This window comes from Dermochelys coriacea, chromosome 5 (assembly GCF_009764565.3).
Source record: "Dermochelys coriacea isolate rDerCor1 chromosome 5, rDerCor1.pri.v4, whole genome shotgun sequence".
Taxonomy (NCBI): domain Eukaryota; kingdom Metazoa; phylum Chordata; order Testudines; family Dermochelyidae; genus Dermochelys; species Dermochelys coriacea.
The window spans coordinates 40,605,074-40,629,160 of record NC_050072.1 but is presented as its reverse complement, the minus strand read 5'-3'; the positions used below and the strand labels follow the sequence as shown (position 1 = coordinate 40,629,160).

The following is a 24,087-nucleotide window of genomic DNA, read 5'->3' as shown; positions in this document are numbered from 1 at the left end:
AGATTTATTAGGAAATGGGGAAACTTTTGGGAAAGGGGGAGCCTAGACAGGAAGGATGGGCTCCACCTAAACCAAAGTGGATCCAGACTGCTGGCACTTAACATTAAAAAGGTTACAGAGCAGTTTTTAAACTAAGAGATGGGGGAAAGCTGATTGCTGCAGAGGCGCACGTGGATTGGACAGAGACTTCTCTTAGAGGAGAGTCCATTGATAGAGATTCGCTAGGTTTTACTCTGGAGGAGGGGATGGAAGAAGATAAAGTATGGGCCAGATCAGAAGAGAAACAGTCACATAAAAAAGAATCTGACACATCAGAAAAGGGCAGAAAAATAAACAGTGACAAGTTTTTAAAGTGCTTGTACCCAAATGCTAGAAGTCTAAATAATAAGATGGGTGAACTAGAGTGCCTCATGTTAAAGGAGGATATTCAGATAATAGGCATCACAGACACCTGGTGGAGTGAGGACAATCAATGGGACACAATCATTCAGGGTACAAAATATATCGAAAGGACAGAGCAGGTTGTGCAGGGGGCGGGGAGAGTGCCACTATATGTGAAAGAAAATGTAGAATCAAAGGAAATAAAAATCTTAAATGAATCCACATGTTCCATAGAATCTCTATGGATAGTAATTCTATGCTCTAATAAGAATATAATAGTAGGGATCTATTATTGACCACCTGACCAGGACAGTGATAATGACGATGAAATGCTAAGGGAGATTACAGAGGCTATCAAAATAAAGAACTCAATAATAGAGGGGGATTTCAATTATCCCCATATTCACTGGATACATGTCATCTCAGGACGAAATGCAGACACAAAATTTCTTGATAATTTAAATGACTGCTTCTTGGAGCAGCTGGTACAGGAACCCACAAGGGGAGAGGCAACTCTCAATTTAGTCCTGAGTGGAGCGCAGGATCTGGTCCAAGAGGTAACTATAATAAGACCGCTTGGAAATAGTGACCATAGTATAACAACATTTAACATTCCTGTGGTGGGAAGAACACCTCAACAAGCCAACACAGTGGCATTTAATTTCAGAAAGAGGAACTACGCAAAAATGAGGAGGTTAGTTAAACAGAAATTAAAAGGTACAGTGACTACAGTGAAATCCCTGCAAGCTCCATGGACACTTTTCAAAGACACCATAATAGAGGCTCAACTTAAATGTATACCCCAAATTTAAAAACACCGTAAAAGAACTAAAAAAGAGCCACTGTGGCTTAACATCCATGTAAAAGAAGCAGTGAGATATAAAAAGGCATCTTTTAAAAAGTGGAAATCAAATCCTAGTGAGCTAAATAGAAAGGAGCATAAACCCAAGAAAGAAAAATGAGTCAACAGATTCAAGGAAGGTAGGCAAATCTTCATAACACTAAACTGATCCTCCAAGCAGGTAATCATTTGCTAAGGTGGGCAGCCAATTTCTCTAATGCCATGAAAAAGAAACTGCTAACTACTGGACTGGGGACCCAACAAACGGGTCTTCAATCTACCCTGGAGTCTTGTCTATGACTGATGCTGACCTTTGAGAGTGCATAAAAAAAAAAAAAACTTTCCTGCAGTAATTCATCTTTAAGACTCACCAGGAAGGTTTGATCTTTGCAACAGGAAATCTGGAGCAGCTAGAAGCAGAATGAGATACTGTGATTCAAAATGTTTTTAGTAGCAGGGTTGGCAAGACCAGTCTAAAGCCAACAACCTAAATGCAACCTACATTCATGTCTTTCAGAGACTCTTTGAAGGAGGAAAGACATGCATCAAGGATTCCATCCGCTGCCAGAACTCCCGACAACCTGAATCTATGACAAAACCTCTCCAGCTAAGTTTTGAATTTGGTTAAAAATAAGTCTACCATGCGAAACTCTATTCTGTGCAGACCTGCTGAAATTTTTTTAAGAGCATTTCCCAAGAAGCAATTGAGGCAGTCCACACACTGGTTCAGACTCATGGCTAGATGCCTTGCCCTAGTGGACTGGAGATAAGCTTCCGTTCATTATAAAAGCAATGATCCCTCCTAAGTTGAGCTCTTGACCCAAATGCTCCCCATTTGGGGAGATATGACTAGGCCTTTGTTTTCTATAATTTCATGGATACAGAACTGACCGTAGAATTTGGCCGCATTCAAAAAAAATTATGGGGCTCATGGAAAAATTGTGAACCACAAGTTTAACTCTATTCCATACTGACTTCTTGAGTCTCAAGGCAGACTGAACAGTATTTCTCAGGTAACTGTGAAATGCCCTTTCTTATCTATATATATGTGATAACTATGAATTCCAACAGTGATAATTTCAATGCCAGCTATTACACTGTTCATCATTTTAGCAAAAAACAAACAAACAAACAAAAAAACAATCCACACATCCAGTTTATGTACTTATCTATCAGTGGTAGATGCAGTAGGGCATAACGAGGAAGGAGCAATGATGTAGCTGGTTGCTACTGTGGTCTGTAGGGGGAGGAATTTATGTTTTTCCATTTTTTTGTTCATTAACAATATATTAGGTATTCAACCCCCCCCCCCCCCGCATCCCTCCCTAAAGATAAATCAACTATGCACTGCTCATCAAAGGAGAATGGAAGAGGAAGAACATTCAGTCCCTAATGGCAAAAGCTTTGAACACCTAACAGATGTTCAAACCTTAAATAATCTCCCAACTCCTGCCTGATGCTGAAAGTCCAAATGTAGATTAATGCAATATGTTGGGGAAGAGTCAACATGGCTTTTGTAAAGGGAAATCATGCTGCACCAGTCTACCTGATTTCTTTGAGGGGGTCAACAAACCTGTAGACAAGGGTGATCCGGTGAATATAGTGTACTTGGATTTTCAGAAAGCCTTTAACAAGGTCCCTCACCAAAAGCTCTTAACCAGACCAAGAAGTCATGGGATAAGAGGGAAGATCAGGAACTGGTTAAAAGACAGGAAACAACGGGCAGGAACAAATGGTCAGTTTTCAGAATGGAGAGAGATAAACACTGGTGTCCTCCAGGGATCTGTACAGGGGGCCAATGCTGTTCAACATATTCAAAAATGATTTGGAAAAAGGGGTAAACAGTGAGGTGGCAAAGTTTGCAGATGATACAAAATTACTTAAACTGGTAAAGTCCAAAGCAGCCTGCGAAGACTTACAAAGGGATTCATAAAACTTGGTGACTGGGAAATAAAATGGTAGAGGAAATTCAGAGTTGATAAAGGCATAGTAATGGGAAAATACTGGAAAATACAATCCCAACTATACATACAAAATGATGGGGGTAAATTAACTGTTACCATTCAAGGAAGAGATCTTGGACCCACTGTGGCTAGTTCTCTGAGAATATCCACTCACTGTGTAGCAGCAGCAGACAAAAAGCTTAGCAGAATGTTAGGAACCATTAGGAAAGATGTAATAATAAGACAGTAAATATTATAATGTCACTATATAAATCCATGGAATGCCCACACCTTGAATACTACATGTAGTTCTGGTCTCCCCATCTCAAAAAAAAGATATATAAGAAATGGAAAAAATACAGAGAAGGGCAACAAAAATGATTAGGGGTATGGAACAGCTTCCACATGATAAGAGATTAAATAGACTGGGACTGTTCATTTTAGAAAACAGACAACCGAGTGGGAATATAATCACAGTCTATAAAATCATGAATGGTGTGGAGAAAGTGAATAAGGAAGTGTTATTTACCCCTTCACATAACACAAGAACCAGGTGGTCACCCAATGAAATTAATAGGCAGCAGGTTTAAAAGAATCCTAAGGAAGTACTTCTTTACAAAACATACAGTCAACCAGAGGAACTCGTTGCCAGAGGATGTTGTGAAGGCCAAAAATATAACTGAGTTCAAAAAAGAATTAGGGTGGTAATAACTACAAACCTTGGATGGAGGGGTACAGTTCTTCTTCTCTATATACAGGAATAGCTGAATCAGATTTGGACCCATTTTCTCAAACTGAGTCCTAGGCTCAGAGGCCATGGAAGATCATGTGGTGGTGGCGGCAATACCTCCATACGCACAGACACAGCTTATTTAGAATGCCTTATTTCTCCACGATAGGTCCCAAGAATAAAAGGAGCAAAATAAAATAAGCTGCACCTATTGGGTTCACATACATCTACAGATGCAGGGTTTTTTTTTTCTCCTCATTGTCATGTTGAAAAAGATCCTATAGCAGATGGATCTGCTCTGATATGAAATAAGACCAAACAAAAACTGTCCTTACAAGGGAACATCAAAAGCCTAACGAGCAGATTGATCCAACTACTTAAATGTGGAAGAGAGAAGCAGCAACTCTTTAGTTTTAAACTGGGGGGAACCTGAAGCAGAATTATCTACTTCATATTTTCAATATGTTCAAATAATGCTGTCCAGGAGAGAAGCAGACAAATTATAGTAGCTATGCAGAACTAAAAAAGAGAAAAAATTATTTCATACTATCTTATATTAAGCTTTTTCATTTCCTTGGTCACTAACAACAGACACAGCAAAATTATTTATCAATATATTCTTCTTAAAATGTTTAAAAATCATCAGGCAAGTTCTTTTTAATTTGTTTTAATATTAGTGATAAACAGAGTGAATATTAGTGATAAACAGATATCTATTAAATTTTGCTCACCTATTGTCTGATGGCAGAAGTGAAAGTAATGCCAAAGCTGAAAGCTTTCTTCTTTCTGGCTGGGTAATATTATCCATGCGGTCAACCCACATTTCAATTACGTTACCAAGAAGCTGGTCCAACTGCAAAAACAAACCCCCACCAAAATATTACATATAGTCTACAAATGCAGTGTTAAACTCTTAATGCAGGCAAGTATTTCCCTTTATGTGAATATATGTAAAAGTGAGACATGTTTCACATAATCTGAATGTATATATTTCAGTATATTAGAAATTCAATTATTTTAATTTTGCTCTTAATTTAGATCATCTAATCTAACTTCCTGTATAGAGCAGGCCATTCAATTTCTCTCACTTACCCCTGTTTTGAGCCTAATAACTTGTGGTTGGCCAAACATATCTTCCAGAAAGGCATCCAGTCTTGATTCCAAGACTTCAAGATATAGAAAAACCACCACTTCCTTTGGTAGTTTGTTCTAGTGATTAATTACCTTACTGTGAACAATCTTTGCCTTAAAAATTCTAATTTGAATTGGTCTTGACTTCAATTTCCAGCTATTGGTTCAGTTCTTGTTATACCTTTCCCATCTAAATTAAATGGCCCTTTAGTACCCAGTATTTTCTCCCATTTAGTTGAAACTAAAAAGATTGAACTCTAAGTCACTCACTGCAAGACATATTCTTGGGCCTTGGTATCATTTTGTGGCTCTTTTTTGAACCATCTTCAATTTTTCAATATCCTTTTTAAAATGTAGACACCAGAATCAGACAGTATTCTAGTATTGGTCTCAGCAACACCATATATAGAAGTAAAATCACCTCCCCACTCCTACTGAGAATCTATATTTAGATGTTTCAAATTAATCTGTATGAATTCATGCTTTTCAATTGAGAATTAACTCACTGCACAGAAGCAGCATTTTGGATGCTAGGTAATACATTAGATAAGTGCACTATATTTTCACCCTCTGAGCAATGGTTTCATGGTAAATTTATACTATAATACTATACTGTAAGCAAATCAAGAATGATTAAATTCTTAAAAAACTAGAAAAGAGTATGGATGATTCAGTTGTAGAGTAAATAGTTATGCTGAACACAACTGCTGGGCAGTATATTTAAAGAAGGAAAGTGCATCCTCTACTTTCATGTTGCTTTCTTACAGTTCCTTGGAACGTTAATTCCACCCAGGTGTGTGATTGCCTTTCAGATGAGTGACCTGGATGGTGTGTGCACGCGCACATATATTTTCTTTTTGTTTTGTTTTAAACCCATTTCCTTAACAATCTGAAGTGATCATGTCATTCAACCTCAGAGCTAGCATGCACATTTATCTTCAAGAATCAGAGTAATTGCTGACACTAAAAGGCAGATTCCTATTCCTGTTGAAGTCAATGAAAAAAACTCCCATTAAGTTCAACAGAAGCAGGATCAGGAGACCGAGAGAGAACTAGCATAAGCTGGCAGGCCAAAAGGGAAAAAAAGGGAGGTGAGAGACGGACAGAGAGAATGAATCAATTGATGGAGAAGCCCAGATGCTAATCTGAGTGCAATATAAGCAAGAAAAGCCCAAGTGAAGAGTGAAGGGACATGATGACTTCAGTGGAGGTGTGTGGGTGTGTGCGGGGGAGATATTTGGCCTTATAATCCAATGGCTATGAGCTGAGACAGAGGAAGAAAATAAGTTCAAATCTCTAAGAGCACCCTGGGGAGGATGTACAGTCTGAAGTGAATTGTATGTCAGTGATCTGGCTATTATAGGCAGGGGAGATGGGGAGGTGCCGAATCATCACCCACGCCAGCCCCCACTCAGCCAGGGCCACCTCCTGCCTGTGCTGGGTGGTTGCAGCTCCCAGCCTTGGCTACGCAGGCAAGTCTCTCCTGACCAAGGCAGGGGAAGTTGGAGGGGAAAAGCAGCGAGCGAAAGGGGGAGGAGGTGAGAGGAGTGGATGGGGGCAGGGCTTTGGGGGGAAGAAGCAGGGTGGGACCTGAGGAAGAGGCAGGGCTTTGGGGAAAGGGATAGCTCAGTGGTTTGAGCATTGACCTGTTAAACCCAGGGTTGTGAGTTCAATCCTTGAGGGGGCCATTTAGGGGTCTGGGGCAAAAATTAGGGATTGGTCCTGCTTTGAGCAGGCAGTTGGACTAGATGACCTCCTGAGATCTCTTCCAATCCTGATAGTCTATGATTCTATGAAATAGGCATGGCATGGGCAGGGCTTTGGGGGAACAGGCGGGCAGGGTAGGGTTTGGGGGAATAAGTGGGGCAGGGGAGGTTCCGGCACTCCTGCTGGAGTGTCTGGTTTTTAAATATTACCGAGTTGTCAACCCTACCACTAAGGACCCTACTACAGAGGATTTCAGTGGTGCATATATTGATGATGTGGCAGCCCTAACCTTTCTTATTGTTGTATGGGCTTTTGGTAGCACGCTACAGGGTAAGAGTTGGGAGTAATAGTGACTGAGATTGCCTTTTCCTCAGTTTTTTAGGCTACTCTTGCTGGGTGAATTGGCAACATGAGTTTGGGGGAGGCCAGGTACAATGATAAAGGATAACTGACTACTAAATCTCAAAGTCTGTCCTTTTCTCTGCACTTATCTGACCTGACACCAGTGGAGAGAACATCTAAATTTGAATAGTTTAAGGGAGTGAGATTCACCATCATGTTTGACACCACCTCCTGTAAACCCAATTTCTAATATCACAAAATTGGGCTTTAGGTTTCGTGAATGGAGAGAGAGGAGGCAATCAGAGAACATAACCACCAATCAGGAATGGATCAATTTTGAAAAACATAAAGCATTGCCAACATGCTTTGATCCCCTCTCCCTAATACGTAATTTTTCTTTCCCCACTTTATATCTCCTATTTCTTCTTTTCTCTGCTTGCTTTCTGTCTAATAAGAGTCTAGCTTAGCTGGCAAAGAGACATCTACCTTTTGTAAAATTACTGAGTCTGACCAGAAAGGCAAACTAAAAGCAATGCATTTAACAGTCTGACACTAATTGTTTGATAGGTCACAGAATGGCTAAGACGACCAGGAGCTACACCATAGTTTCCCAGCAGCCAGTTTGCAAGTGAAAAAGATACAGGAAGAATGGGATCTCTTATCCCAGACACAGTCCTGGTTATTGCTGATGTATGCCAGTACATTTGAAGCTCGTGGCATCTGTGGCAGTTCATCCTGGCAGCATGGGTTAGATTTTCCTCCAAAGAGTTAAATTGATGGGAAGGGTGGCTGCTGCTCTTAATCTTTCAGCGTTCAAGAGTTGGGGAAATAACCCTTTGTGACACACTGTACCTCAGAATGACACCCTGTAACCCCCCATATTCATTATTCATATATGGTTGTGATATTTCATATAAAACATGCCACTTAAGGTACCATATGAAAGTCATGATCTGCTGAAACTGGTTGTTCTATCCAAATGTGTGCATCATTAGTATGCTATGGTTGTTACTGAAATGTACTGTCACTTTGCTAGTGACACACAAAGAATCCCTGCCCAGGTGGGTGTTGACCACTCAATCAACTGTGTGACTCAGCTACGCAAGCACGACACAATGGGAACGGATCATTCCCAGTGACTTAGGGCTTGTCTACACTGGCACTTTACAGCGCTGCAACTTTCTTGGTCAGGGGTGTGAAAAAAACCACCCCCCTGAGCACTGCAAGTTTCAGCACTATAACATGCCAGTATAGACAGTGTACCAGTGCTGGGAGCCGCACTCCCAGCGCTGAGAGCTACACCCCTTATGGAGGTGGTGTTTTTTTTTTTTTTTTTTTTTTTTTAAGAGCGCTGGCGCTGTGCTGCGACTACACAAGCCAGTGTAAGCAAGCCCTCAGCAAAGCCCACCAGGACATACCTGGGCTAGTATCTGCTAGAATGCCAGGCACCAGGGTATAAAATAAAGGACAACTGCAGCAGGCAAGGGCCTTTCTCCTCTATCACCTACAATGGAAACAACCAGGACGCCAAGAAGACAAAGATCATCTGAGGAGACTGGTCCAGACTTCAGGAGGAAAGCCTGTACATTAAGGACTGTAATATCCAATGTTGTGAGAATATTGCTTGATTCAAATCCTGTTTAGTTTATAGAATATACATTGGGTGCTTATTTTTATTTTCTTTGGTGACCATCTCTGTCCTTTTATGCCTACCACTTATAACCACTTAATCTATTTTTCTGTAGTTAATAAAACTGTTTTATATTTTACCTAAAACAGTGTGTTTTGCTTGAAGTGCTTTGGAAACCTCAGCTCAGGAACAAAAGCTGGTACATGTCTTCTCCACATTAAGGGAGGGGCAATCTGGGTTATAAACTTACACTGGTCAGGCTTCTGATCAGGGCAGGACGGTATAGTTATGGGGTCCTAGGCTGGGGAGCTGTGGGGAATTGGCAAGAACCTCTCCGTTGTTGGTCCATGAGCAGCATTCATGTAACTCCCTGTCTGTGGATGTCTGTATAAGTGCAGTACCTGGAAAGCTTGTCACAGCTTGTCACAACATCACAGTGTGAGAGGGAGTACAGGCTGGTAAACCAAAGGGCCCAGCAGTACCCCAATTCCAGCTTTCACCATGGGGAACCCCTCACACCCTTCCCTGCAAATTAGACATCAGTCTGATTTCTCTTAAAAGGGATGAGTTCTCAGAAATGCCAAGGCCTGATGGTTGCCTTGTCTAGTGGTCTACACAGGGTTGTGGGCAGTCCTTGGAATTCACAACAGTAAAATATTTCACAGACATTTCAAAATGTTTTAAAACAAACTTTCTTGGAGAGTAGGAGAAGTCAGAAGGTGAAAACAGAATGACCTTTTATTTCCACTTGCACATTTGGGGTATGTCAACCAATAAAGTGTGAGAGTAACTTTACTCTTGTGAATAATAGCACTTGGTGTGCATAGGATCAAGCCTTTCATAAACAGTTCATTTGAAATGCCAAGACAAATCTTCTTACCTCTTGACCACACTCACATGCCATCTGACTCAGAAGCAGTGAAAAAAAACTTGCATTTTGTAGCAGAACTCTACCTATGACTCCCAAGTAAGTAGACATCACCACTGGATACCTCTGAAACAAAAGTAAAGAAAATAAAAGATTTTTATTTTAATGTAGAAAAAATACATACTATACTACAGAAATAGCAAAACAGTATAGGGGATATAGGGAGAATGTTTGCATGCATTCCCTTTCTTGATGCCTTACCTTCCTTTATCAAATCAGGAATTATTGATGTGTACCACAGAAGCCACCAGAGATACAGTATTGACCTACCATTATCACAAAGGTAGCTCCTATTCTACCAATCTGGACAAACTATTATAATGTTAGATTCTATACCACTGAGTAGTAAACGCTGTCAGATGCTAACTTTCAAAGTACTGTACAGTTTAGACTAACTGCATCTTACACTATGAAGCATGTATTGTACTGGTAACATGGCATTCTGTTTGCAAATGCAAATTTGGAATGCATTTTTGTAAAATGAATATTTATTAATTCTATTTAGAACTGTTTAATATCTCTTAAAATATTGTTACAGTTCTGTTTGATAGCATTTGGCAAGTCTATACACCCAAGCTGACTAATTTGCTAGTCTCCCAAAATTCAGTTTATATTTTTAAGATGTGCCTTAGCTAGTTACAATAATGGCCTTAGTATTCAGAAGCTCACAGGATTGTTGTAAGATATTTGTATGAATTAATATTGTTCAATTCAGGAGATATCAGTGGTATTTCTGGTATTGACTCTTGCATCTAGCAAGTTATAAACAAATATTTTACAATATTTTGTACTTGAAAAATGAAAAAGCAGATACCGCACAATGATATCTGAGATTTTTTAGATATGGGCAAGTGAATTTATTATAATTATGAGAGAGAAAACACCTTTAATATCCACATCCAGTGTTTTTCTGTATATTTTGTCTTGTGTATCTTTTAGATTATATTTTCTTCTGGGCAGAGTGTCTATTTTTGTGTTTTGTAAACCAACAAGCATATTACTGTCTCTAAATAAATACATAAAAAGAAGTTATTTAGCTTACAGTAATGGATGTTCTTGACATGTGTTGTTTATATGTTTTGCACTCTTGGGTGTTTGCATGCCCCCAGCACCAGTGAGCTGAATTGTTTTCTCCAGCTTGCGCCCTAGCTACCCTTGTATACCCTCACAAGGGGAAAGCAAAGAACAGGTGGGGCCAACTGTCTCTCAATTGTTATAGATTTCAGTGTTGTAGGAAAGGAGGGCAGATCGTGGAATATATATAGACAACACATCTTCAAGTGTTGCCTATATGGCTATTGTCTAAATTGGCCATCAGTAAATTTAGGCTTGAAATTAGACAAAGGTTTCTAATCAGAGGAGTGAAGTTCCAGAACAGCCTTCCAAGGGGAGTAGTGGAGGCAAAAAACCTAATTTGTTTTAAGAGTGAGCTTGATAAGTTTATGGAGAATGCCTATAATGGCATAGGGCCCATCTGAAACTGCTATTAGCGAATATCTCCAACAATTGGAGATGGGACATTAGTTGGGGAGGGCTCAGTTACCACAGAGAATTGTTGTCTGGCTGGTGGGTCTTGCCCACATGCTCAGGATCTAATTGATCGCCATATTTGGCATCAGGCAGGAATTTTTCCTCAGCTCAGACTGGCAGAGACCCTGGGGTTTTTTCACCTCCTCTACAGCATGGGGCATGAGTCACTTGCTGGTTTGTACTAGAGTAAGTGGTGGATTTTCTATAACTTTGAAGTATTTAAATCAAGATTTGAGGGCTCCAGTAACTCAGCCAGAGGTTACGGACATATAATAAGTGTGGATGAGGTTCTGTAGCCTGCAACATGCGGGTCACTTTAGATTATCATTATGGTCCCTCCTGGCCTTAGAATATATGTAGACTCCTATGCAAGGATGTCGGAAATCTGAATCTTAACTAACTAAAGGCTGAAAAACTGCAATGCCAAAAGACATGCCACCTCTGGAAACCTTCCCTATTCATAGTGCTATTGCATACTGTTTAGTAAATGTACGGATTGAACTCTATGTGGCAGCTCTACAAATTTCGGCAATAGGAACATTTCTAAAAAAGCCACTGAAGTAGCCTGACCTCTAGCAGAGAGATTTTATATGAACAGAAGCATCCTGTTTAGCCATTTAACAGAGATTGAAACCACCCAAAATCCAGTTCGATAATCTTTGGGAAGAAATTACCTTCCCTTTTACTTCTTTGGCATAGGTTACAAATCATTGAGATGTCTCTAAATGAACTGGGGTCCTAAATAAAAGATAACACCCTAACCATGTCTAGTATGCGTAGTTTTCTTTCTGCATCATTCATATGGGGGTTTGGAAAAAATACAGGCAAATGAATAGTTTGATTAATATTAAAATGAGAAAAAGATAGGAATGAAACTAGAATAAGGCCTAGGGCAATGTCTACCCTTACAAGTTTATAGATTCATAGATACTAAGGTCAGAAGGGACCATTCTGATTATCTAGTCTGACCTCCTGCACAGTGCAGGCCACAGAATCTCACCCACCCACTCCTATGAAAAACCTCACCCATGTCTGAGCTATTGAAGTCCTTAAATCATGGTTTAAAGACTTCAAGGAGCAGAGAAGCCTCCCTCAAGTCAACCATGCCCCATGCTACAGAGGAAGGCAAAAAACCTCCAGGGCCTCTCCAATCTGCCCTGGAGGAAAATTCCTTCCCGACCCCAAATATGGCAATCAGCTAAACCCTGAGCATATGGGCAAGATTCACCAGACACATAGTACAGAAAATTCATTCCTGGGTAACTCGGATCCCATCCGTCTAATATCCCATCTCAGGGGATTTGGCGTATTTACCCTGAATATTTAAAGATCAATTATTTACCAAAATCCCATTATCCCATCATACCATCTCCTCCATAAACTTATCCAGTAGAATCTTAAAACCAGATAGATCTTTTGCCCCCACTGCTTCCCTTGGAAGGCTATTCCAAAACTTCACTCCTCTGATGGTTAAAAGCCTTCGTCTGATTTCAAGTCTAAACTTCCTGGTGGCCAGTTTATACCCATTTGTTCTTGTGTCCACATTGGTGCTGAGCTGAAATAATTCCTTTCCCTCTCCTGTATTTATCCCTCTGATATATTTATAGAGAGCAATCATATCTCCCCTCAACCTTCTTTTAGTTAGGCTAAACAAGCCAAGCTCCTTAAGTCTCCTTTCAGAAGACAAGTTTTCCATTCCTCGGATCATCCTAGTAGTCCTTCTCTGTACCTGCTCCAGCTTGAATTCATCCTTTTTAAACATGGGAGACCAGAACTGCACACAGTATTCCAGGTGAGGTCTCATCAGTGCCTTGTATAACGGTACTAAAACCTCCTTATCCCTACTGGAAATGCCTCTCCTGGTGCATCCCAAAATCGTATTAGCTTTTTTCACAGCCATATCACATTGGCAGCTCAGTCATCCTATGATCAACCAATACTCCAAAGTCCTTCTCCTCTTCCGTTACTTCTAATTGATGCGTCCCCAATTTATAACTAAAATTCTTGTTATTAATCCCTAAATGCATAACCTTACACTTCTCACTATTAAATTTCATCCTATTACTATTACTCCAGTTTACAAGGTCATCCAGATCCTCTTGTATAATATCCCGAACCTTCTCCGAACTGGCAATACCTCCCAGCTTTGTATCATCTGCAAACTTTATTAGCACACCCCCACTTTTTGTGCCAAGGTCAGTAATAAAAAGATTAAAGAAGATTGGTCCCAAAACCGATCCCTGAGGAACTCCACTGGTAACCTCCCTCCAACCTGACAGTTCGCCTTTCAGTAGGACCCGTTGCAGTCTCCCCTTTAACCAATTCCTTATCCACCTTTTGATGTTCATATTGATCCCCATCTTCTCCAATTTAACTAATAATTCCCCATGTGGCACGGTATCAAATGCCTTACTGAAATATAGGTAAATTAGATCCACTGCATTTCCTTTATCTAAAAAATCTGTTACCTTTTCAAAAAAGGAGATTAGGTTGGTTTGGCACGATCTACCTTTTGTAAAACCATGTTGTATTTTGTCCCATTTACCATTGACTTCAATGTCCTTAACTAATTTCTCCTTCCAAATTTTTTCCAGGATCTTGCATACTACAGATGTCAAACTAACTGGCCTGTAGTTACCCGGATCACTTTTTTTTCCTTTCTTAAAAATAGGAACTATATTAGCAATTCTCCAATCATTCGGTACTACTCCTGAGTTTACAGATTCATTAAAAATTCTTGCTAATGGGCTTGCAATTTCAGGTGCCAATTCCTTTAATATTCTTGGATGAAGATTATCTGGGCCCCCCGATTTAGTCCCATTAAGCTGGTTCAGTTTCGCTTCTACCTCAGATATGGTAATATCTACCTCCATATCCTCATTCCCATTTGTCATGCTACCATTATCCCTAAGATCCTCTTTAGCCTTATTAAACACTGAGGCAAAGTATTTGTTTAGATATTGGGCCAAGCCTAGATTATCTTTAACCTCCACTCCATCCTCAGTGTTAAGCGGCCCCACTTCTTCTTTCTTAGTTTTCTTCTTATTTATATGGCTATAGAACCTTTTACTATTGGTTTTAATTCCCTTTGCAAGGTCCAACTCTACTCGACTTTTAGCCTCTCTGACTTTATCCCTACATCTTCTGACCTCAATTAGGTAGCTTTCCTTGCTGATCCCTCCCATCTTCCACTCCCTGTATGCTTTCTGCTTCTTCATAATCACCTCTCTAAGATGCTTGCTCATCCAGCTTGGTCTACAACTCCTTCCTATGAATTTTTTCCCCTTTCTTGGGATACAGGCTTCCGATAGCTTCTGCAGCTTTGATTTAAAGTAATCCCAGGCCTCCTCTACCTTTAGATCCATAAATTCTTCAGTCCAATCCACTTCCCTAACTAATTTCCTTAATTTTTGAAAGTCAGCCCTTTTGAAATCAAAAACCTTAGTTGCAGATTTATTTTTGTTAATCCTTCCATTTAGTTTGAACTGAATTAGCTCATGATCACTTGAGCCAAGATTGTCCCCTACAACCATTTCTTCTATGAGGTCCTCGCTACTCACCAAAATTAAATCTAAAATGGCATCCCCTCTAGTCGGTTCAGCAACTACTTGATGAAGGAATCCATCAGCTATCGCATCTAGGAAAATCTGAGCCCTATTATTATTACTAGCACTGGTCCTCCAGTCTATATCTGGGAAGTTAAAGTCTCCCATGATCACGGAGTTTCCATTAGTATTTACTTTATTAAAGACATTAAAAAGGGCTCTATCCATATCCAAATTAAATCCCGGAGGTCTATAGCACACCCCAAGCACTATCGTAGGAGAGGCTTTACTAGTTTTCTTCCCCAATGTAATTTTTACCCACACGGACTCTGTCTTATCCATTGCATCGCTTCTTATTTCTTTACATTCTACCTCATCATTGATATACAATGCTACTCCACCACCTTTACCTTTGTTTCTGTCTTTCCTAAACAGCACATACCCTTCAATACCTGTAGTCCAGTCATGACTACTATTCCACCATGTTTCTGTTATCCCTATAATATCGGGTTTCACTTCCTGCACCAGTAGCTCTAGTTCCTCCATTTCCTCACATTGGTGTATAAACATCTTAATTTTTGCTGTTTGGCCTCGCTCACATTTTGTACCCTATTAGGCACAGTCATTCTACAGCCAGTATAACCTGTTAGACTAGTATCCACACCGCCCTCGCTCCTTATATACATTCTCCTACCCACAGCTGTATCCTTTCTTACTTCGTCTTCTTCCCTCTCAATGCTAAAATCTGGCGTGGAGATTTCCTGGACATCTCCCATCCATCTCCCCCTAATTCCTAGTTTAAAGCTCTCTTTATCAGTTGTGCCAGCCTCCATCCTAGAAGTCTATTTCCTTCCCTACTCAGATGAAGGCCATCCCGAGAGAACTGTCCTCTGTCCGTGAATGCCTCCCAGTGGCCATACATCCCAAAGCCCTCCTTATAGCACCACTGCCTAAGCCATCTGTTGACAGTCATAATCTTGTCACACCTTTGTTGCCCTTCTCTAGGAACAGGAAGGATCCTGCTAAAGATCACCTGAGCCTCAATTTCCTTAAGCGTCTTCCCCAGCCTAGCATAGTCTCCCTTAATACTTTCCAGAGAGAATCTAGCCGTATCATTTGTTCCCACATGAAGGATAATTAGGGGATTCTTTCCCGCTCCCTTTACGATCCTTTTCAACCTCAGGTCTACATCCCGTATCTTAGCACCCAGAAGACAGCACACCCTTCTATTCTCTGGATCAGCTCTAGTTACAGGCCTGTCTATTCTTCTCAATAAAGAGTCCCCAGTCACATAGACCTGCCTTTTCCTGGTGACTGTGCTATTCTCCAGTCTCTCCCCTGTTCCCTCTGGCTGCAAGTTCTTTCCATTCCTATTTTCCCTTATAATCCTCTTCAACCCATCCTGTATCCTCCTGGGGCTCATATTTGGTGTAGTCTCCTTTGACTCTTCCGCTTTTCCTATAGGACTAGCCTCTCTTCTCTTCTTCCTTACCCTTCCACCTTCAACAAGTACCTGCTGAGCCCCTTCTTCATTTTCCAACTCTGCAAACCTGTTCCTAAGCTCTATTTCTCCTTCACTAGCCCGTCTTTTCCTCTGCCTGGTTCTTTGAGTCACATGTTTCCACTGACCACTTTCCTCACCCAGTCTCACCTCAAAATTCCCCAGCCCTGCTTCCATCCGTGAGTCTGAGCTTTTCCCTTCAGATACCTCATATCTTTGCTCCATCATCTGCTCAAACCCCTTCCTAAACTCAACCAGACTTTCCACCTGCATCTCCAAACCTCAGATCTTTTCCTCCATCAGCTCTATCAGACGACATTTCATGCAGAAAAAACTCTTACCGGTTCCCCCCTCCAGGATCATGTACATACCACAGCTTCCACATCCAGTCATCCTCAATGTGTCTTCCACTACACGAGTCACTCCCACAGCTGCCTCCATATCTGTCATCACCTTCCCACCTAAATCCTGTTAATCTGGGAACCACCCCCCCCAGCAAAAGCAAACCCCAAACAAGCACCACAATACAAACTCCTCCAACAGAACTCCCACTCAAACTCGCCTGTTTAGAGCTCTGTTTGCTAGCTCCTGTGCCGCTGCAGCTGTCTGTGCCGCTGCACGACTGGCTGGCTACCTTTATAGGACCCCTAGTCAGAAGCCCCACCCCCTAAGCAGGGCTCAGCTGCTCTCCCAGCACAAAGCTCACAGCGACACAGCTGTACCAATACACCCGCGAGCAACAAAATTTTTGCTGACATGGCCTAAGTGCGACCTGATCTTTATGAAAAATCTTTCACTCTGTGTGCAGACATAATGGTACCCAAAAACTATGTTAGCACAGAAAGATGTTGAAAAGAATACATGGCTAATGGTTTGAATGGAGCTAATATAGACCAGCTAATACAATATTCAAATCTCACAAGGGAAGTGATTCTCTAACCAGAAAGGAATAGCTGCAACTAAACCCTTTCAAAATCTAGAAACGGTGGGATATGAAAATATTTTGTAATTTTGAATTTGTGGATGGTAAGCAAATGCAGATGCTAGAGGTACTTTTATTGAGCTATTAGGGAAACCACATTTTTTTAATGAAAGCAAGTAGTCCAATATATATAGCAGGGGTGGGCAAACTGATCCGGCCCCTTAGCACTTTGGATCCCGCCTGTGGGATTGCCCCCTGGCCGCAGGCTCCGCACCACACTCAGAAGCGGCTGGCATCATGTCCCTGCAGCCTGGGGTGGGTGGGGGGGGCGCAGACAGCTCCGTGCATTGCTCTTGCCTCCAGGCACCGCCTCCCGCAGCGCCCATTGGCCAGGAACAGGGAACCGCGGCCAATGGGAGCTTCGGGGGAGGTACCTGGAGCATAGCAAGGGCAGCGTGTGGCCGGTGCCCTGTGCCCCCTGCCTCCCCTAGGGCCACAAAGGGACGTGGTTCCGGCTGATTCCTGGAGCGGCGCTGCGTAGGGCCAGGGCAGACAGGCAGGGAGCCTGCCTGGCCCTGGTGCGCACCGCTGCCACCCCGGAGCTGCTTTAGATAAGTGGTGCAGGGCCGGAGCCAGAACCCCTTCTGCACCCTGCCCCCCAACTCCCTGCCCTAAGCCCCCTGCCTGCACCTCACACCCCTCCTGCACCCCAACTCCCTGCCCTGAGCCCCCTGCTGCAACCTGCACTCCTATGCACCCCAACCCTGAGCCCCGTTGCACCCTGCACCCCTACTGCACCCCAACCCCCTGCCTGCACTTTGTACCCCTTCTGCACCCCAACTCCCTTCCCTAAGCCCCATCGCACCCTGAACCCCTCCTGCATCCCAAACCCCAGCCCTGAGCTCCCTCCCGCAGTCCGCACACCTCCTGCACCCCTGCCCTGAGCCCCCTCATACACCCCGCACCCCTCCTCTGCCCCAATCCCTTGCCCTGAGCCCATTTCTGCACACCGCACCCCCTCCCACACCCCACACTCCCTCCCACACCCCTACCACCTGCCCCGGCCCTGCATATAATTTCTCCACCCAGATGTGGCCCTTGGCCCAAAAAGTTTGCCCACCCCCGATATATAGGAGGCCTGTTAGGAAAGGTAAAACATGATGTCTCTGTGCCCAAATGGTGAACCATTTCCATTTGGCATTATGAGTAGATTTTACAGTCTTTTTTACTATTAATTAGACTACTTTAGACAACCTGGGAGCAGATAAGCATACACGAGTCCTCTTGACCACAGAATTAGAAAGGTATCTGAAAGAGACCCTGGACTCTGTCTGCCTCTCGAGTAAAAGCTGTTGACTATCAATGCCATGGCAAATAGATCTATAACTGGGTGACCCCATTTCTGAAAAAAATCTGCTAAACAACAGATATTTATGGACCACTCATGGTCAGAAGAAAAGTTCCTACTCAGACAATCTGCAACAGTGTTCATCAGTTCTGGGAGATGAATAACTTCAACAAAAATTCCATGTTTGATGCACCACTCACAAAGTTGGATTACTTCTTGGCATAGGGGAGATGACCTTGCTCCTCGCTGCCTGTTTACATAAAAATAGCAGTTGTGTTGTTTGTCATTCACCTGTATAGACTTGCCAAGGGTTAGAGACAAAATACTAGACAGGCAAGAAGAATCGTCCTGAGCTGTAAAATGTTTTATATGTAGAAGGGATTCATCCTTTGTCCATGGTGCTTGTGTTTGATGATGCCCCAGGTGAGCTCCTCAGCCTTGTTTGGATTCATCTGGCAACAGAGTTAACATTGGAAGTAAGTGTACAGAGAAGATCCTTGCATACATGAACTGGATCTTTCCACCACTGAATCAAAAAGACGATTTACTGTGGGATTTGCACTAGCAAGTCTATATGGTAACTTGATGAAATGTAGACTGATTTCAGCCATCCTTGCAAACAAAGGCAAAGTCTGCCACGAGGAGTAACAAACATGCACAATGCCATGTGACGCAAGACTCTTAACTGTATCTTATAGTTTTGTGTTGGGTATTCTGTAATTGAATTATCATTTGCATGATCTTCTTGAATCTGGACTGAGGTGGGTAAGCTGATGCTGTGGGGTCCAGAAGAGCATCTATGAATTCTATTATTTAAATGGAATCAGTACAGACTTTTCCTTGTTTACACTTCGTCCAGAATGGCCAAGAGCTGAAGAATGCAATGAATATTTTCCAAGACCTGCTGAGGGGAGGACACATGTATCAGCTGATCACTGAGATAAGGATAAACTCCAATGGTCTGCTTTCATAGAAATGCTGTAATGACCACCAGGCACTTTTGTTAATGCCCTGGGGGCTAACGAATAAATACGAATAAAAACCTCTTTCCCTGAATCGATAAGGAACCTTATCTTTGCCCTATTTGTCTGAAGAAATATTATTCCAGATTTCTCAAAAATATAATAGATGGTTTCCAAAAGGGATAAGTAAGAGAAAAAGATGCATAACAATCAGTTTTGAGTTCTCGACATGACCATCAAACTTGCTGCCTGTTGATAGACATAGCTGAAGCAGATGGACACCTTTGATGGAAACACTGTTTTTTATTAGCAGGCCAAAAGATTTGTGATACAAAGTTTGTAATGGACACATCATCATCTGAGACTGCAGGAATTCCCTGCCCCCAACTGACTGTATTCTTCCAAATGACCTTAAATTTTCACAGCAGATCTTAGGAAGATATGTAGGATGTCATCTGTTTTAAAGCTAAGTAGCTCTCAGCTCTAGAATGGTAAATCCTCAGTAGTGCTCTCAACTTCATGTGGGATACCCAAAGACTGGAACCAAGACACTTGCCTCATTGTTTTGGCAGTCATTATGAAATACACAGCAGCATATGATACATCCATTGTGGCTTGTAATGGGGTTTTGGAGATAGTTGTTCATTAATCAGAGATTGCAGTTCTGATCTGGATTCCTGGGTATCTTGTCAAGGAACCTGGAGATCCTATTCCGACAGAATAAACAGAGATAGTTGCCTTTAGAAAGGAGAGCTTGATAATTTGAGATTCTCATTTGAAGACTGGCAGAGGCAAAGCTCTTCCTTCTCAGCAAGTCTAAATGATTGGGCTCCTTTTCCTTTGCAGTTGACTTGGAGCTTAGCTGTTTAGTATGCTTCTGACCTGCTACAACTACAAGAGAGCCTGGTATGAGGTCAGTAGAGAATAATTCAAACCTTGATGATGATACCTGATATCTTCTATTGATCTCTTCTGAGGAAGCAGGAATTGTGATGGTGTTTGCCACAAAAGCTGAGCCAATTCCAGCAGGTCCTCACTAACTGGCATTGTCAGCCTTTCTAGAAGTGCAGTATGTAATATGTCTAGATGTCTGTGGGATTTTTCACTCACCACTTCCACCAGGCTCTCTTATGTTTCAGCCAATCTCTTCAGAAGCTTCTGAAATGTATGAGAGTCCTCAGGTGGTGTTGAAGAAGATGGGATCGCAGCTTTTGCAGGCAAAGAAGATAAAAGTGCAACTGGAGGAAATCAGTCTGATGAAACTGCTCTTCTTCAGAAGTCTGGATTTTCTGCTGGCCTGGAGAAACATGAGGCTGCTGTTCTGCACAAGATGCAGATGGCCTGACTGGAGAAGGGGACGATGGTCTAGAATATTTTCATGTCACAGTCTTCTCAAAAATTGAGGGCCCCAAGAAGTCCGGTATAACCAGGAGTATGAAGCTCTACAGGAGTTGAAACCAGGTTCGTGGGTCTCCAGGCAACCTTTGCATCCTGGCCACCATCCATCTTGTTAGTAACTGATGGACTGAGTGGCTAATGGTAGCCTAACCCCATCTGAGGCACTACTCATGGGAGTGCCCAATCCCACTGATTGGTCCAGCTGTGCTATTTAAGCCAGAAGAAGACAAAGAAAGTTGTCCATGCAACTGGGTGAATTCCTGACTGGCTGCTACATTGAACCCTGCCTTCGCGCCTGACTCCTAAGCCCTGCTTCTCTGCCTTGTCCTGGTCCCTGCCTTCCTGCTCCTTGGTTTGAGTCTCGACTCCAACTCAGTTCTAACGCTTGGCTCGACTCCAGATTCTGACTCTGGCTCCGACTACTAGCTCTGATGTCTCAAGCCCCAGTTGTGATAAGGAGTATGGAACATACGCAAATTGATAGATCAGGGAAGTGGATATCAGGATTAGAGTGTATCTCTCTGTTCCCAATGGCTGACAAGCCTGACTCCATCATTAGGTGAGATGGCTGTGTCAAGTGGGTGACAGTATTTGAAGCCAGGGAATTTTTGTTCAGCCATAAAGACTGAAGACCCAGGACTACGTAGCAAAGAGCTACATATATAGAGAAAAGTTGCCCAGATGAAACCTAACCTACTAAAAACTAGTAGAATACTAACTATAGTCAAAATTTACTGTAAATAAACTATGGAAATAGACTTAGCTAGAATAAAGACACTGCTTTCACTGCATTAGAAGAAACTAAGATTGGTTGACCCACCTCTTTATGTCCCTAGAATAGGAAGCACGAGGGCAGATAGAATGTGGGCCAATGGGAAGTGGTGATCAAAACAATTCCAGTCTCCAACGCTCAAACACCCAAGAGCGGAATACATACATCACATCTCAAAGAAGAATAAATAATACTTAGACTTGAAAATATCTTTGCTAACAGGTTGACAATACTGACTTCTGAAAGTATAGTTTGACTCTAGAAAATTGACAGTAAAATCAGCACTGTTTTACTCAATCTATCTGCAATTCATAATTATATGTGCTGACTGTAACAAAATTAAGTTTTTACTGCTTTTTTCTTCCTATTAGCATAGCAGGAGTCAACATCGCTCAAAGAGTAAGCTGAATTTTGTTCTTTCTTGTGCATCAACAGTTGTTTATCATGCTACAATCAGTTACACCTTTGTACCTGTATTGAAGTCCAAGAATTACACAGGTGTCACTGAGGGTATGTTTACACTTCGAGTTGGGAGTGTGATTCCCAGCTCAAGAAGACATACTTTCATCAAGCTAGAGCACTAAAAATAGAGTGTAGCCATGGGAGCACGAACAACGGGATGGGTTAGCCACCCCTAGTACATGCCTAGGGTCTCAGACGAGTATGAATTTGGGCGGGCTAACCATCCTGCTGTTGCAGCTCCATTCTGCTTTTAGTGCACTAGCTTGATGAGAGGTAGCGCAAGTATGTCTCCTCAACCTGGGAATCACACCCTCAAGCTCAAAGTGCAGAGATACTGTAAGAGAAAAAATGCATATGCTACGAGGTACAGAATTAAGATGGTTATAGGAACATTCTGAATTAGTGGAATTTTTGTGCAGCGAGATAGGAAGGATACTAAGCCACCATACAAGTATTCTGTACTTCTTGCACGCTGTGTTGTGCTTTGTGGTGATTCCCTGAACTCCTCTAGCGCATGGGAGAAGTATGTTGGACAGCAAGGAATTCCAAAAACCACAAAGGCTATACAACAGACACTTTCCCAATTCCCATGAAATTCCACATTCCTTTACTTAGGCTGCACAGCTCATTTATTCAGGCTATTGACTGAATTAAAATTTGCCTCTTAACCGTTATTTATGTATTTAGGAATGACATTGCCCCCATTTTAAGAAATGCAGAATATCCTCTCAAAGTTCAAGAAAAATGTCAGAAAAGCAGCATTTAACCCACTCAATCTACGCAATGTTTATACAACAGCACCACTGAAAGGGAGAACATGGAATTCTGAGCACAAAACAAAAGCAAAATAGCATACTTCTCTTCTATTTCAGTTAGCATCCTTATTCAGTGATACTTCAAGTCACCGAGCTATGCAGAACATTCGTAGCAGCTTGACACCGTCTCCTTTTCCTTTTTTATCTCGTTCATTTGTCCCTGGCACAGGGGACTCAACAAATTGTCAGTAGTAGTTTGGTTCCTTTCCCAATTTATCAGATCTTTTGTTGGCTTTATAAAAGTGCTGTTGGTCTGGCAACAGCAACTCATCACTGTAATTCTCTGTGGTGACACTTCCTCATGGTAACAGTTAAGGAATAGCAGCGTGCAAATACACAAATTGGTGAAATAACAGACGACAGAGAAAGTGCTGAAATATGTTATTTTACCACTTCATGGTATCAACTACCGGTTATTTCAAGTCTTTTTATTCAATATGAAAAAATAATAGGATTTATCAGGTATACTTAAAAACCACAGAGAAAAAGAGAAATGAAATGAAAACCCTTAGGTCATGTAACAGAAGGGGACGAAGTAACCCCCTGAAACTCTATAGCTGTTCTCAGTCTGCCAAAATTTAAACAAAAGGAAGAAAAAACTGACTGACAAGATAAATTTCAGTGCACAAAGATTTAAAATAAAGACATGGTATTAATTTATTTAGTATATGTTTTCTTCAAACATTCTCTTAATTCAATATTCTAATAACTAAATTACTTATAATATATAAATATATGGGTATATTTTACAGTAACAAAATGAAATCAAGTGTGTACAGTAAATGTAGGTTTTAAATGACTGATATTCCTTATTAAATGAATAGGGAAGTGTTATTTACTCCTTCACATAACAGAAGAAGAAAGGTTTAACACAGCAGCAGGTTTAACACAAACTAAAGGAAGTACTTTTTCTACACGATGAACAGTCAACCTGTGGAACTTGTTGCCATGGGATGTTGTGAAGGCCAAAAAATATAACTGGGCACAAAAAAGTATTAGATAAGTTCATGGTGGATAGGTCCATCAATAGCTTTTAGCCAAAATGGTCAAGGACACAACCCCATGCACTGAGTGTCCCTAAACCTCTGATTCCAGAAGCTGGGACTGGATGATAGGGGACAGATCACTCAAAATTGCCCTGTTGTATTAATTCCCTCCGATGCATTTAGCACTGGTCACCATCAGAGACAGGATACTGG

The 24,087-nt window shown here is 41.7% G+C and overlaps 1 protein-coding gene across 8 annotated transcripts in view; it reads right to left on the bottom strand.

The window, feature by feature from the left end:
• Positions 1-24,087, bottom strand: part of IPO11 (importin 11) — a 277,976-nt gene that overhangs the window by 65,497 nt on the left and 188,392 nt on the right. For all 8 annotated transcript variants that reach the window (XR_006281719.1, XM_038401357.2, XM_043515249.1 and 5 more), the window contains 2 exons: positions 9,586-9,699; positions 4,627-4,748 (listed from right to left, as the gene is read on the bottom strand). Coding sequence is in view for 7 of the 8 variants with exons in the window: in XM_038401357.2 (XP_038257285.1) it covers positions 4,627-4,748; positions 9,586-9,699 (236 nt within the window). In the remaining variant the exon portion in view is untranslated. The remainder of the gene's footprint in view (positions 1-4,626; positions 4,749-9,585; positions 9,700-24,087) is intronic.